Source organism: Thalassophryne amazonica, chromosome 11 (genome assembly GCF_902500255.1).
Source record: "Thalassophryne amazonica chromosome 11, fThaAma1.1, whole genome shotgun sequence".
Classification (NCBI taxonomy): Eukaryota; Metazoa; Chordata; class Actinopteri; order Batrachoidiformes; family Batrachoididae; genus Thalassophryne; species Thalassophryne amazonica.
Genome location: NC_047113.1, coordinates 107,366,418 through 107,383,804, shown reverse-complemented (window position 1 = coordinate 107,383,804; position 17,387 = coordinate 107,366,418). Strand labels below are relative to the sequence as shown.

Sequence of the window (17,387 nt, the reverse complement as noted above, 5' to 3'; positions counted from 1 at the left end):
AGTTACAGAATTTGATAGTATCTCACTAGGCATGCTGACAAAACTCATAACGTCAACAAAAAGCACAACCTGCACAACCTGTTTATTTGATCCTATACCAACAAAACTGTTTAAGGACCTGTGGTCCACTCTTGGGCCAACTGTGTTGGAAATTACTAATCTTTCTTTAACTTCTGGATCTGTTCCTAAAAGTTTCAAATTTGCAGTGATTAAACCATTACTTAAGAAACCTAATCTTAACCCTAGTGTATTGAAAAACTATCGGCCGATATCAAATCTATCATTTTTCTCTAAAATTCTGGAAAAAGTGGTGTCACGGCAGCTCGTAGACTATTTTACTGAGAATAATCTCTTTGAGCCACTGCAGTCTGCTTTTAGAAAATATCATTCCATAGAGACGGCTCACACTAAAGTGGTGAATGATCTTCTGCTTACAATGGATTCGGACATCACTACGGTTCTGCTGCTGTTAGATCTCACTGCTGCATTTGATACAGTGGATCATCATATTGTACTTGATAGGCTGGAAAATCATTTTGGGATTACTGGGAGTGCCCTTGCATGGCTGACGTCATACTTGACCAGTCGTTCTGTGTTTTGTACAGTAATATTACCTCTAACCTTAGTGACATGAAATTTGGGGTTCCACAGGGGTCTGTCTTAGGCCCCCTGCTTTTCTCCCTTTATATAGCACCCCTTGGGCACATATTGCAGCGTTTTGGGATTACCTGTCACTGCTATGCAGATGATACTCAGTTATATATGCTGATAACTGCTGGTAATCTCGTTCACATAAAATCCTTAGAAGATTGCCTTGCAGCAGTGAGAAGTTGGATGTCTAGAAACCTCCTACTTTTAAACTCTGATAAGACTGAAATGATGGTTCTTGGTCCAGTGAGACATCGGCATCAATTTGACTAGTTAACGCTCAGCCTCTGCTCGTGTGTCATACATCACACTGACAAAGTGAGGAACCTTGGGGTAATTTTTGATCCTTCGTTGTCCTTTGGCCTCCACATTAGAAATATTACTAGGACTGCTTTCTTCCACCTGCAAAATATAGCGAAGATTCGTCCCATCCTGTCTATGGCTGATGCTGAGACCCTGATCCTTGCATTGATCTCTTCTAGACTGGACTACTGCAATGTTCTATTTTCTGGTTTACCGCAGTCCAGCATTAGGGGTCTCCAATTGGTTGAAGATGCTGCAGCCAGACTTTTGACACGATGCAGAAAGTTCAACCACATTACACCCATTTTGGCATCCCTTCACTGGCTTCCTGTCCCAGTGAGATCAGATTTTAAGGTTCTGCTACTAACCTATAAAATTATTCATGGACTGGCACCTCCCTACCTAGCTGACCTAATTAAACCTTATGTACCGGCCCGGGCTTTACGTTCTCAGGGTGCAGGACTACTCTGTGTCCCTAAGGTGAATAAGAAGTCAGCGGGTCACAGAGCTTTCTCTTATCGTGCCCCTGTTCTGTGGAATGATCTCCCTGCATCAATAAAACAATCAGATTCTGTGGAGATTTTCAAGTCCAGACTTAAGACGCACTTATTTTCCCTTTCATATGGCTAGCATACTGGTACAGTTTTGTTTTACGCTTTTTACTCTTTTAATTCATTTATAAGTAATTGGAGCGGGCCGCGGCCTCAACTTTACCTAAATTCTGAGTCTTTTAGTGAAGTTTGGGGCTAGTGGCCGGCGAACACCTTAGTATTTCTCTGTTTTTCTTGTTGTTTAATGCTGGCAAATTATACAGTATTTTTTGTCTTTCTGATGCCTGATTCTGTTTTTTCTCTCTGTTTAAGGTGCAGCTCCATCCAGAGATGGGAGTTGTATTCGTGTTGGCGATCCTCCTGTCCTGTGCGCCAACAGCATTTGTTGTATATTTGTCCGAGAATTGTTCTGTGATTTATGTTTGTATCATGGACCAAGCAGAGGGTCACCCCTTTGAGTCTGGTCTGCTTGAGGTTTCTTCCTCAGAGGGAGTTTTTCCTTACCACTGTTGCTCTGGGGGTTGGTGAGTTTAGACCTTTCTGTGTGAAGCACTTTGAGGCAACTCTGTTGTGATTTGGCGTTATATATATTAAATAAATTGAATGTGGAAAGAATCTATATTAGTAGTACTGAGTATGCACAATAGAGCTTCTTTATTACGTATATCAAAAGGTTTAATAGCTCTGGCTCAGCTTACAAGTATAGAAATTAGAATATCACGGCATAAAGGTACCACCATACGTTGGACTGTGACACTTATTTTTCAGTTTAATTGCGTAGTGCAGAGATACCTTTTCGTATCTTAAATGTAATGGTAATTCATTTGCCTCCACATAAAGGCTCTGCATAGGAGAGGTACGAAATGCTCCTAGACAAATTCAGAGACCTTGACTCTGAATTGGCTTCAACCTGTCAAGGTAAGACTTACGGGCAGAGACATAAACTGCACAACCATAATCCACTGTAGATCTAACTAGAGATCTATAGAGGCAGAGGAGTACAATGCGATCAGCACCCCAATCCATTTTTGACACAACCTTTAGCAGGGCTAAGGCTTTAAGGCTTTTTCGCCTCACATAATCAATATGTGCCTTAAAAGTAAGTTTATTATCAAAGATTAGGCCAAGATATTTAGTCTGCTGAACTACAGGAATGATAGTGTCATTTAGTTTAAATTCAGGATCAGGGTGCACTGAAGTTGTCATTTCAAAACCCTCTCCTCCGGCAAAGGTTGGACAACGTCAATAAAAATAGGGAAGTGGTCACTCCCACACTGTTCACCATGAATTTTCCATTGAAAATCCATAAAAATATTTGGTGAACAAATAGACAAATCGATAGCCGTCATGGAACCAGAGGCTGGATGGACATATGTCAGAGAATCATCATTTAAAAGACACAAATCAAAACGATCAAGTGTCAATTCGACAATGGTACCTAATCTATTTAGTCTATCTATCTGTCTAATCTAGCTAGTTTTGACAGCCCCAAAGAGAGCTGTGGGCATTAAGATCCCCCATTAGCAAAAACGGCACTGGAAGCTGACTGACCAGTCCGTCCAATTCAACTTGCCTAAGGTCATACCTCGGTGGAATATACACTGAACATATCAATCAATCAATCAACTTTTTTTCTTATATAGCGCCAAATCACAACAAACAGTTGCCCCAAGGCGCTCCATATTATAAGGCAAGGCCATACAATAATTATGAAAAACCCCAACGGTCAAAACGACCCCCTATGAGCAAGCACTTGGCCACAGTGGGAAGGAAAAACTCCCTTTTAACAGGAAGAAACCTCCAGCAGAACCAGGCTCAGGGAGGGGCAGTCTATGTATATATAACATATAGTAAATGTGCAATGAAGAGTCACCTTAGCTGTGACAGCCTGGAGATTCGTATGAAGCTCAAGAGCTTCATGTGGAATACCGTTCTTAATCAATATAGAGGAACCTCCAATAGGTCTGCCGTCTGCCAAAGAAGCACCCGTTTTATTAAACATATCATAACCTCTAAACGAAACATTATCTGATTCACTTAAAGTTTCCTGTAAACAAACGGCATAAGGATTATGATCAATTAAAAGACAATTTCTTCAAAATTAAGCTTGAGCCCTCGACAGTTCCAGTGTATAATGGCTTTTTCTTTCCCCGGATACATTTAAGTACCATTAGATCTCGGGACAACCTGACTAAGCGCACAGTGCATTATGGGTAGGCTAAATTTTTCGACTACCAATCCACAAGCTATGACGGCGGAAAGCAGTGAGGAGTGCTGTGATTTGGATCATTTTAACCGCTGGAAAGTTGATGATTTAAAGCGTTTTTGTAAGCTCCGCGGATTGGCTGTTACAACTAGGACTACGTACGGCAGTGGACAGAAACGGAAAGAAGAGCTGGCTTCCTTTGTGTATGCTGCATCATTACAGAAACTACCGTTGGTGCCGACGAAGGAGGAAGAGAGAGCTGCTGTCAAAAATGACCAGTCCTTGTTGATAGTTGGAGACAAACAAATTTCTGACCCCTTGAAGGCAACTGATGGATGTTAGACGAAGTCAAGAGACTGAAACTGTGGATACTGCAGAATATTTGCTAAGCAGGGATGAGAAACTCACATATAACCTCTTTGGTGTCACATTTGTTTTGGTAAGTTGACAGACATACAGTGATATGTGCATGCATGCAGGTCGTTTATAGAACATGTCAATATAACAATATCACGTGCCACGTCATTCATGGCGCGACATTACAGTCATAAGCCAATGCACGAAAACGGCGTCATCAGCCATATTATAATTCGGCATAGTTTCAGGATATTGACAAAATAAATATGTGCAAGAAACGTACAATTTTAGTCTGTCTGGATCTTTCTTTTCTGTGGGGAAATTGTGTAGAATGAACGGAGGTTTACAACCAGATTTCTTCTTATCTTCCGTTTTTGTGTGAACTCGGCGGAGCTTTGCAATCGTGTGTTTTCAGCCAACTTTCAAGCCTATAAATTCCGTTCGAGCATTTGAAAACAGCACAATGCGCACGTCATTACTGTATGTGTCGCTTAAGGCTTAAAGCCTTTGAAACAATCCCTGTAAGCCTTAACTTTTACAGTCAGCTAACGCTACTGTATACGAAATTCAATGGGAGCAGTGTGAGTTTGGTAGTTGGGATTTTTGCCCCATTTGACCCAAGCATGTGCAGATGCGTTGCGCACTTCGTTTATTTTTGAGGGAGGATGATGAATAGGGGAAATATCCATAGCTTCATCACCCTCAACTTGTAAAATATCACATTTATTACTGGTTATCAATAATTCTGACGATGTAAGTTTTGATGCATTGGGTTGAGCTTTGCTTTTACCTGCAACCGACTTTTTGGTTGGCTGACTACAACCAGAAGAATACCGAACATGCTCCCGTGTTAAACTTCAACTGCGACAATCATCCTTAGCCTTAGTACTCTGTTGGGCCTGTTTCTCAGGCAGAAGCTTCGTTCTATCAGTAGTAGATGATTTAGTAGGTTTCATACACTTTACGTCCTTCTGGGTAAGACAAGTTACCCAGAACTTTGAGTTTTTGGATTTACTTTTCCTCAATCCATCTTCGGCATGTTCGTGAATTGGCAGCGTGATTGCCAGAGCAATTTACACACTGCACTGGACCCTGAGAGTTGGTAGAATCATGGTCACACTTGCCACATTTTTTGCAACACCCAGCGCATTGACAAGAAGACCTGAAATGGCCAAACTTCTGACATTTGAAACAACGGACAGGGTTAGGTATATAAGGGCTAACCTGGCACGCAAGTATCCAACATCAACAAATTGCAGGAGACCAGAGACCTGTTAAACGTTACAAACAAGGTATTTGTCGGTTTCTTAACACCATTCCGGTTGATTGTGACGCAATATACATCAGTGACACCCCGGTCTGCCAACTCCTCAAGGATTTCCTTGACACCACAATCCTTAAGCTCAGTGCAACGGATTACTCCCTTACACAAGTTCAGCGTCTTGTGTGGAGTGACTTTGACATTAAGATCGACAAATGTCCGAACCATGAGGAGATTTTTGGCCTGACCAGGGCGGTCAACCTCGACCAGAACATCTCCCGATTTAAGTTATTTTACCGATTTGGCAGTTCCAATTATCCCCTGTATGCCCCTGTTGATGGCAAAAGGGGACAATTTGAGTGGCAAATTCGGTTTGGTTCCAGATGCGTCTTTTTCTACTACAAACAGAACCTTATTGACGTTCATGCACAAAATGTTGATTTGGTTTTAATGACCATTAATTAACGTCGTCACTGAACAACATTTGATGTGTTTTTCATCCAATGGACATTTCATGTTCAACGGACAGATTTAAATATGAAACGTCATAAGATAATTATTAAAGGAGTCATATTGTGCAGAATCAGCGTCCAAACTCCCACAATTCTGTTTTATAGACATTCTTTATAATAGTCTTTTGTCATTGTACACATAAATACAATGAAATTTGTCTGCATTTAACCCATCCAAATTACACTTAGACAGTTCTCCCAATTTAAGATCAATTTACAGCTTGTTTAATACCTCCTTCATGTGTAACAAAAATAACCCAGATCCTTTTTTACCTGATTATTAAATGCACCAAACACACACAGACCAGAGTTGTTTTTTTTTTAATATACCTGCAATTAAATGATTCATTTCGATTAACTAATCACAAACCCTGTAATCAATTACATTATTTTTTAATAACCTGACAGCACTAATTAAAATATGTATGTGTGTTTGTGTTTCACAAGATGGTTTTCTCAGAGTCACCACTGCAAAGGTTCATGACAGAATGGGACACCTTTGTCATCATTTACCTACAGCTTTTTCAGCTGTTCTCTGCGTTGCTGTAATGAGCCGGGCGCGGCCAAAGACAGAGATTTTCTCATTTCAGATCGCTTCATCCACCTCTCTGTATTCTCTCCTCCGCCACCAAACACAGAAACGTCCGCAACTCATCCACGGACCACAGTGTGGTTTTGTGTGAGTAAAAAATTTGCTGTGAAATTAAAGAAAATGACAGTCGCTGTAACACCGCTGTGACTATTTAAAAACTCATTTACATTCCTGTGTAAATTCATGTAAATCCATTTAAAGCCAGTCTTTTTTTTTTTGCAATGATGGCACAGTTCACTTTTCCCGTTTCTTTTATCTTTCATCTGTATTGATGAAGCCAGCGACAATTCCATGGATTCTTGTACTTAACAGACTTTTTCAAACTGTCTTTCTCTTTGTCCAACGTCGGTCCGTGACAGACATGCTGCACAATTCTTCTTTTATAAACTTTAGAGCTCTAAAGGTTTGCGATATCCACATGCTACACTTAGCTTAAGCTTCACGCAGGAGTCACGCAGCGTCGCCGCAGCAACCAACCAGTCCCGCTTTATGACAACTGTCGCAACAGCCAGGCTTTGAGAGAGTAATTTTTCCTCCTCAAAACTCAGCGGATCCGAGGACACAGATTTGTGTCTGTAACACAGATCAGTGTCCGCAGACTTATAAAACTTGCATGGTGTAGTAAAACAAGAACACAGCAATAGACATTTTAAAAACTCAGTGACGATCACGATTTCACGATTACAGAGTAAAACACTAACACCCCCCCCTCCTCCCCATGATGAAATCCGCTGAATTTTCACAGCCCTGCCAATTCTAATGAAGTTGGGACATTGTGTGAAATGTAAATAAAAACAGAATACAATGATTTTCAAATCTTCTTCAACCTATATTCAATTGAATACACCACAAAGACAAGATATTTAATGTTCAAACTGATAAACTTTATTGTTTTTGTGCAAATATTTGCTCATTTTGAAATTGGATGCCTGCAACATGTTTCAAAAAAGCTGGGACAGTGGTATGTTTACCACTGTGTTACATCACCTTTCCTTCTAACAACACTCAATAAGCGTTTGGGAACTGAGGACACTAATTGTGAGTGTCATGATTGGGTATACGAGGTCTGTGAGAAAAGTATCCAACCTTATTATTTAAAAAAAAAAACCATATGGATTTGAATCACGTGTGATTACGTCAGCCAAGCTTGAACCCTCGTGGGCATGCAAGAGTTTTTTCACGCCTGTCGGTGACGTCATTCGCCTGTGAGCACACCTTGTGGGAGGAGTGGTCCAGCCCCCTCGTCGGAATTCCTTTGTCTGAGAAGTTGCTGAGAGACTGGCGCTGTGCTTGATCAAAATTTTTTCCAAAACTGTGAGGCACATCCGAGTGGACATCATTCGAGAAATTCAGCTGATTTTCGGTGAAAATTTTAACGGCTGATGAGAGATTTTGGATTGTTTCTATCGCTGTAAGGACTTCCCACGGAGCGGGAAAGGATATTTTTTTAATGAAAGAGGTGCGGACGGATTGGTGCGTCGGCTCACAGCCGGCGCAGCGCGCCCGCCACAGGAAAAACACCTCCGTGGGAAGCCTTAAGGACAAGATGGAACATGCCCTGCTGTTAAACAATTTCTCAGATACTCACTCAACTGAAAGCCACAAAAAGCCGCCTGGATTTTACAAATGGTTATCAACACGGAGGTGTTTTTCCTGTGGCGGCTGCGAGCCGACGTGCCAATCCATCTACACGTCTTTCATTAAAAAAATCTCCTTTAACAGTGGAATGTCCAGATAAGCTGCTGATTCCGACCTCTTCTGAAAGTTCTCTGTTCTCTCACGACGTCCTGGGTCAACAGAGGCTTAAATTTGGAGGTTTTCAGCTTGAAACAGGATGATGACGTCGCCTCGGAGCGCTGCGCGATGTCCCGCTCCATGGGAAGTCCTTACAGCGATAGAAACAATCCAAAATCTCTCATCAGCCGTTAAAATTTACACCGAAAACCAGCTGAATTTCTCGAATGATGTCCACTCGGATGTGCCTCACAGTTTTGGAAAAAATTTTGATCAAGCACAGCGCCAGTCTCTCAGCAACTTCTCAGACAATGAAAATCCGACGAGGGGGCTGGACCACTCCTCCCACAAGGCGTGCTCACAGGCGAATGACGTCACTGACAGGCGTGAAAAAACTCACGCATGCGCACGAGGGTTCAAGCTTGGCTGATGTAATCACACGTGATTCAAATCCATATAGTTTTTTTCTTTTCTAATAGACCTCGTAAAAGGAGCATCCCCAAAAGTCTCAGTCATTCACAAGGAAAGATGCGGTGAGGATCACCACTTTGTGAACTACTGCGTGGAAAAAAAATAGTCCAACAGTTTAAGAACAATGTTTCTCACCGTTCAATTGCAAGGAATTTAGGGATTCCATCATCTACAGTCCATCATATAATCAGAAGATTCAGAGAGTCTGGAGAAGTTTCTGCACATAAGCGGCAAGGCCGAAAACCAACATTGAAAGTTTCTGGATGTTGTTGATGTTTGGCTTTCACTTTGCATGGTAGAGTTTTAACTTGCACTTGTAGATGTAGCGCTGAACTGTGTTAACTGACAATGGTTTTCAGAAGTGTTCCTGAGCCCACGTGGTAAGATCCTTTACACAATGATGTCGGTTTTTAATGCAGTGCCGCCTGAGGGATCGAAGGTCACAGACATTCAGTGTTGGTTTTTGGCCTTGCTGCTTACGTGTAGAAAGTTCTCCAGATTCTCTGAATCTTCTGATTATATTATGGACTGTAGATGATGGAATCACTAAATTCCTTGCAATTGAACATTGAGAAACATTGTTCTTAAACTGTTGGACTATTTTTTCTCACAAAGTGATGATCCTCACCCCATCTTTGTTTGCGAATGGCGGAGCCTTTTGGGGATGCTCCTTTTATACCCAATCATGACACTCACCTGTTTCCAAACAGGTATTCTTCGAGCATTCATCAACTTTCCCAGTCTTTTGTTGCCCAGTCCCAACTTTTTTTTTCTGAAGCGCCGCCACCTTCTCTGGGCCAGAGCTCATTTGAAATGGATAGACGCAAAGTGGAAAAGTGTGCTGTGGTCTGATGAGTCCACATTTCAAATTGTTTTTGGAAATCATGGACGTCATGTCCTCTGGACAAAAGAGGAAAAAGCCAGCATCTGTAATGGTATGGGGCGGGGTTAGTGCCCATGGCATGGACAACTTACACATCTGTGATGGCACCATCAATGCTGAAAGGTCCATCCAGGTTTTGGAGCAACACATGCTGCCATCCAAGCAACGTCTTTTTCAGGGACGTCCCTGCTTATTTCAGCAAGACAATGCCAAGCCACATTCTGCACGTGTTACAACAGCGTGGCTTCATAGTAAAAGAGTGCGGGTACTAGACTGTCCTGCCTGCAGTCCAGACCTGTACCCATTGAAAATGTGTGGTGCATTATGAAGCACAAAATACGACAACAGAGACCCCGGACTGTTGAACAACTGAAGTCGTACATCAAGCAAGAATGGGAAAGAATTCCACCTACAGAGCTTCAACAATTAGTGTCCTCAGTTCGCAAACGCTTATTGAGTGTTGTTAGAAGGAAAGGTGATGTAACACAGTGGGAAACATACCACTGTCCCAGCTTTTTAGAAACCTGTTGCAGGCATCCATTTCAAAATGAGCAAATATTGGCACAAAAACAAGAAAGTTTATCAGTTTGAACATTAAATATCTTGTCTTTGTGGTGTATTCAATTGAATATAGGTTGAAGAGGATTTGAAAATCATTGTATTCTGTTTTTATTTACATTTTACACAATGTCCCAACTTCATTGGAATTGGGGTTGTAATTAGAAATGTTTAATGCAATTATTAAGAGCAAATTTTTTAAGGATCAGGCAGGCTGTGATTCAAGCTGACTGGGATTTCAATGAAACTTGGCTCAGAGACGGAACTTACAAAGGAAAATAACTTTCCCAAAATTTTTCGACCGAAAACCAAAGGATGTTCTTTTGAGTGATTGAAATATATCTTTGTGGTGTCAAGTTCCAGGCAGCACATCTACAAAGGAATCAGTCATCCATCCATCCATCCATTTTCTTCCGCTTTATCTGGAGTCGGGTCGCGGGGGCAGCAGCTCAAGCAAAGCCGCCCAGACCTCCCGATCCACACACACCTCCTCCAGCTCCTCCGGTGGAACCCCAAGGCGTTCCCAAGCCAGCCGAGAGATGTAGTCCCTCCAGCGTGTCCTGGGTCTTCCCTGGGGCCTCCTCCCAATGGGACGTGCCTGGAACACCTCTCCAGTGAGGCGTCCAGGGGGCATCCGGAAAAGATGCCCGAGCCACCTCAACTGACTCCTTTCGATGTGGAGGAGCACGTGGAAATTGTGTGACGTGGAATCAGTCACACAATTTATAATTTATATGACATTTATGAATATTTAGTTTCTTAAATGAGAAAAAAAAAAGACATTTTATTTTGCTGGAATAAGAAAGTTTGGATATGGAAAAAATAAATCTAAGATTACAGAGTTTGCAAAGGCAACACACTGCTGTCTCCTTAGTCCTGCCAAGTCGTCTTCTTCATTTCCCCCAAAAGTTATTTTACAAATTTAATGCTGTGCTCACACCGGGCGCAACGCGAGCGACAGCAGCGACAGGTTGCCATATAATCCCTATGGAAGGACGCGAATGAAGCAAAGCGAGTGAAGAGATTTTGAGTGATTGGCGCGTTTGTGGTGCGATATTGCGTCGCGTCACGTCACGTTGCCCTCCTCCCCAAGTTAAAAAATCTGAACTTTTTCGTCTCTTCGCGCCGCGATGACCAATCAGGGACTGAATATGTAGTGACGTGGAGATGTCTGGAGTTTGACTGAAGATGTGAACATGTCCTGTCTCTGGTAGCAACCTGTGAGCAGGACTTATGTCCCTTTTGTCCTTTATTTCACAATTATGAGAGAGTTTTTGGAGCGAGCAGCAGCACCACAGCAGCGGGAGCAGAGGTTTTTCTTTTTTTTTTTTTTAACGTGTGCACGCGAGTGAATCGTCCGTGGAGATTATTTTACTTATTAATTACACAGTTGTATAATAAAACAAATGGTGACTGGTTTCTAAACACAATTATGACAGAGTGTTTTGGGGGAAGAGCGAGGAGCAGCCCCGCAGCAGGCAGCAGAGATTTTTTTTTGTTTTTTTTTTGTTGTTGTTTACATGTGCGCGTGTGAACGGGACAGGAGGTCCTCAAACTGGGTCCTGCAGAGGCGGCTGAAAGCGGCCATCATCCAGACGCAGCTCCTGAAGCAAATAATGATACTCCCTGAATTGGGAATGTCTCATGACATTTGTCAGCTTTCCACAACAACTCGCTCCGTGTGATCAAGGTCCGTCATGTTAACTTGACGGACAACCGGAGCCGGCGAGCGGAAAGGAAGCTCCTCCTATTTGATGATGCACTGGGGTGAATTTTCGCAGCGAAAGCAGAACGACACACCGGGCGATGGTGGTGTGTCCGTTGCCACGCGACCGAAGTGAATTTGTGGCATCTGGTCGCGCCCGGTGTCAACGCGGCATAAGTTTACCCATATATTACTTATATTCACCCTTCTGTGATATGTCTGCTGTTGTTGTCACTGTGCTGTTTGTCTTAGTCATTGTCGTTTAAAGAAGGTTCAAAACGATGCGGCTGGATCTCACACAGCTTCTTCAGAATCACCTTCAGGCTGGACTTCACAAAAAAGCTCCACAGTGGAAAAAAATCGTCCCAAAACAGCCTGACCTCTGACATGTTTACAATTGATTTGGGCTTGAACCAGCACGTCCCATTCTCCTGATGACATAACAATATGGCTGCCCCTGACAGCTACAATACATCGGTCTTCAGATAGCTGTTGCTATTAAGATTTACCTTTCACCCACGTGCTTATCACTGACTTTATTGTTCAAGATTTTTTTTTTTTAAATATCAGCATTTCATCAATATTACTAATTATTTGTGCACATTTTTCGGTGTCACCTACTCTTTACAGTACATGTAAAAGTGGACAGTAAGTGTGTGCTAAACATTAGATGAGCACAAGTATCAAAACTTGCAACTTATTTATTACTTACAGCCCTGAGTGCTGGGAAACTAGTTATATAGTGACAAAAGCACTCACCCTCAACAGGAACAGTCTGTCCAATCTACTACAACAGATGAGCTTCTTTTTTTCTCTATTGTGATGTGTCAGTTAACTACAGTCAGCAAAAAAAAAAAAAAAAGTTTCTTCTTCCTTTTTCTTGTTTGTTTATAGTAACAAATTTTGCACTATCTGACTGGAAAAGATGCTGCTGTGACATTGGAAGCACCTTTGGATATTTTCAGTTTATAATGTTCAGGCATCATTATAACCTCTGACTAACAAACCTTATCAATGCACACTGGGTAGTCGTCAGGTACCAGGGACTTGCCCCTCTCTCTGTCTCCTATGATCTTGCGAAACTCAAAGATTCTGCAAAAAAAGAACATGTAAATCAAGACAAAAAGCCAATCCTACATAGATCACCATCAGAATATGAACACAATCACCATTTTATCTTTCAAAATATTTTTTTATAAAAGGTTTACTTGTAGTCAGTTTAAATAAAAAAAATGTCTACATCTGGCTGACCTTCATCCATTCACACATGCATTCACTCACACAGCTGTGTACACTGGCAGCAAATTGGGCATCATGGTGTGTTGTCTGTGATCCTTTGGTCACAAACCCGCTGCTCTAACCTCCACGCCACCACTTCCCCCAAAATTTGAAAAGAGAGAAAAAACAAAACAAACAAACAAAAAAATACACACACACACACGCGCGCACACACACACACACACACACACACACAAGTGTGCTGTCACTGCACATGGGAGTAATGACTGCCAAAGGGGGCGGGGAATGTGACCAAAAACAGCATGAGCTTGAATGGTGGACCAACCTGTGTTCAGTCAGAAAATGTGTTCTCTCCTTTTTTAAATTACCTCTTCAGGTCTTCAGGTTTCCCCCATCCTCCAAAAAAGAGCTTGGTGAGGAGCAGCTTTCTATAAAATATATCCAGTCGGCTCACACCCATGGACCAGCAACTGGCATCTAGACACATTCAGATATTTCATTCACACTATACTGCACAGCATCTATGTATAAAGCAAGAAACGTGTGTGTGTGTGTGTGTGTGGCTCGCATATCTCTGTTTGTCAGAGTGGCCTCAGCTTTCGGATATGGCTTGTGCGTGGCACGATGATGTGCTTCCTTTATTATGAACATTTTGGGGAGTAATTTTCAAAAACTTTATTTTGAAGCCTTTACTTTCTTTTCAGGGTTAGCCTGCTCAGGAAATGCATTGTTTCTCGAAACATACCTGTGAATAAAATCAAGCACACCCTCTCCTCTTCTGTGGTGTTTAGAGCACCAGTTTAATCAGCTAACGTTAGCTTAGCCTTAGCTGAACAATCCAATGGTCCCATGATTTACCCAGACCAACTGCAAATATGAATAAAGGACTTTATTTAATTTTAATGATTTCATTGGGATTTTTTTTTTGCATTCTGTAAATTCCGAAATGTGCTCCATCATACCGCTGTGAACAAATCAAGCGCACCTGTGCTCTTCTACGGCGGATTACAGCAGACGGCATGCTTATTGTTGCATTGCTGCCACCTGCTGCATCAGTCTGTTATAGCAACACTAAATCCTCTCGATGAGATTAGTGTCTTTTAAATATTTAAGTAACAGCGGGTGTCATACTAATAGCAATTTGTGGTTTGCATTCGGTACGGCCAGCAGAACCCTTTTGTTTGGAGGCAGAACACGTAAATATTGATAAGCGCGTCATCAAGCATGTGTGCGCTGTCACGCAGCCTCTCCCCTCCACACGGAGGCCCAACAGAATAATTTAACATTTTTTTCAATTTTATTTTACGTTATTTTTGTCCTGGTGGACCATGGGATTCATTTTCATGCCATGCAGAATGCTGAATGATGTCCGTGATAAACACTGATGTGAATGAGTGAGGCGCTGTAACTCTCTCAACTTTTAAAATAAGTTAATTGTCTTGTTCTCTGGTTCAGGCTGAGAAACGCACAAAACACAGAGGGACTTCTTTAAAAATGCTACGTTTCTTCAGCCACGACAAGGAACTGAAGTATTTTCAAACACTGTTTTCCAAAACCAGGAGACTTTATGCGGATATGTTTTAATCAGGCTGTGATGATGAAAAGGATTGTGAGGGGAAAAAATTAATTTACTCTATTATAGAATAAGGCTGTAACATAAAATGTGAAAAAGTAAAACGCTGTGAATACTTCCCAGATGTACTGTATATCCTGGGTCCCTCCTCTGCACATTTCCACATGCAAATGTTCTCTTCCTGTCCTCACCATGAAACAACAACTTGAACCCCCCGCCTATGTGCCTCTTACTTCCCTTCCACAGACATTAATATTTCTACCTTTCTCCTCTCCAACGTATCAGCTAGCTCTCTCCCCTTACCAGTCAGACTGCCAACATTCAAAGTCCCGACTCTCACTTCCACACTCTCCCTCTGTCTTTGGGCACATTTTCCTATTCTTCTTCACCGGTGCGACTAAACACAGTCAGGAGCCTCTAGGAGGCCTAGAATCAATAGTTGTACATGTTTTATACTTTTAAAAAGCTTTTGGTGTCATTAGCATACAAAAATCTACCTAATTTTGAAATAGAACTTTGAGTATTCGTACAACGACTGATAAATAAGGCATTGAAACCAGTTCCAACCTGTCACTGGAGGTAATATAAGGGGCACTACTGGGTTCACTACTCCAGCCATCTAGCAGTTAAAACATTAAAAAACATTTAGTTTAATTTTCATCCACATGGTGTTGCCTCATTTCCAAATCCACACGACCACTGACACTCGACCTGCCACCACAATGACAGTGGTCAGAAAAAGTTATTTGGCCTTTCAGCGTTTCCCATAATGCCCCTGGCGGCCGCCTGCTCTTCCCAGAATGCACCGCGGTGCCAGCAGAGTTCCGCTGTCTCACAGCGTATGTAAACAATCGCGAAGCGAGGATGTGGATGGTGTTAATTTAGCAAGTTCACAGGCGATTATGACAATTACACGCTCTCTCCCAAGTTGAGAGGGTTATCTAGAGGAGGTGTTCTAGCACTTGTGATGGACTTCTGCTGTGCCCCGATGTTGTCTTACTGCCCAGACTTCACGAGATGTATTTACACTGTGAGTGCTGAGCTCCTGTTTTTTCTTTGCTGGCTTTATTTCTTCCACGGCTTACAGTCATTTTATCATCAGTGAGTCCAACTTTTCATGTTGTTTACATCCGTTATTGTTTGCAAAATCGTTCTTCCACACACATGTTCTGCGTAAATGCTAGTCTTTAGGAATGTTATGTTTGATTTCAAAAGAATGAACCGAAAATCAGATTGTTGTTAGTTTGCAGCCCTCATAATAACTTCAGTCACACCTTATCACCTAAATGTGGAACTGCACAGAGGAAACCAAAGGAAAAAAGAAAAAAAACAAAATCCAGAAGGGGAGAGGGTTGTAGGGGTGCCGGAAAAAAAAAAAAAACTATTCACGTCCGAATCCTGATTCTTATTTATTAAGATTATGAATCGATCCAAAATGTCCAAGAATCGATTTTTAAAAAAGCATCTATTTAAACATTTTCTTGCTTACTCGCTGCATGTACTGTTTCTCAGGCAACAGCCTCCATACTACAGCGTCCCCGCGAGGCGAGGGTCCAGCAGGCTTCAAATATTCGTGAGCTGCAGCTTAGCATGACGGACAAAGAGCTCATTCAGCCAGCACCATCTTTGCTGAAGGCAAATGTTTGGGCGCATTTTGGATTTTATTATTTGCTGCAAAAGAAGGAGCTTGACATGGCCGGAGCTAAAAGAAGCGGAGCAGCGGTCTCTGCCGACTACTGACCAGCGCGCACTCCATCACTTCACTAAACTGCCAGCCAACTCTGAACGAGAGCAAAGCAGATAAGAAAATTTGCATCTTTAGAATCACTTGATTAACCTTGTAAAGCTGCATTTTCTTAAACATAAACATTTTTTAAGTAATATAACTATTTCTCAGAGCTCTTTGAATCGAAAATCGATTCTGAATCGAATCGTCACCCCAAGAATCGGAATCGAACTGAATTGTGAGTTGTTGTAAGATTCACATCCCTCGTGGGTTGTATGTGATGAGTTCAAACACAGGGTGTGCTCATGTGATCCCATCTCTTCTGAGCCAAACCACATTCGATGCTCCAGAGACTAAATGGTTGCAAAGTGAAAATCTTTCAAACTGATGGTCATCCATCTGGATGTGACGTGTTGATGGGTTTATGGCGCTGATCAGATCCATCAGCATGTCATGGATCACCGAGCGCATGCTTAAAACAGTGAAATCCTCAAATACTACCACAGTCAGTGTCTGAAGAAGAGTTTTCTGCCTGCCAGTGTGTCCCCACACCGGTGCACGACATCTTCGCGATGCCTTCTATGACTTTGCAGCTGATCCCGCCCTGTTTTAGGGATCAACAACAAAAATTAGTTTCTCACCTAAATGCTGCTGCAATGATTAGATCACTGAATGGCAAACCTCACTCAGACTCAGTCAGTCGACTGACCTCTTTTACTGCACTGTGTGCCTAACCCTAACCCTTCTCTCACTGACTTATTTTTGTTCTTCGGATAATGTAAGATTGATCCCTCCTAATCTATGCCTGTCATGATTAGCTATTTGATTTATTTTTGTTCTTTCTTTCTTTTATTACTCTGACACTTTCTTCCCTTCTATTCTCACTTACTCATATATCACTAGGACAAATACTCAATTCTAAAAATTACCACTTTTTAATCAAAGTTTACACAAGTTTTGTGGAATCATCAGCAAGCATATATACGAGGTCTATTAGAAAAGTATCCGACCTTATTATTTTTTTTCAAAAACCATATGGATTTGAATCACGTGTGATTACGTCAGACA

The 17,387-nt window shown here is 41.9% G+C and overlaps 1 protein-coding gene across 3 annotated transcripts in view; it reads right to left on the bottom strand.

The window, feature by feature from the left end:
• abhd18 (abhydrolase domain containing 18) overlaps positions 1-17,387 on the bottom strand; it is a 166,715-nt gene that overhangs the window by 136,627 nt on the left and 12,701 nt on the right. For all 3 annotated transcript variants that reach the window (XM_034180998.1, XM_034180999.1, XM_034181000.1), the window contains exons 2-3: positions 13,389-13,497; positions 12,789-12,873 (exon numbers count right to left, since the gene is read on the bottom strand). In XM_034180998.1, coding sequence (XP_034036889.1) covers positions 12,789-12,873; positions 13,389-13,480 — 177 coding nt within the window. In that variant the 5' untranslated portion in view covers positions 13,481-13,497. The remainder of the gene's footprint in view (positions 1-12,788; positions 12,874-13,388; positions 13,498-17,387) is intronic.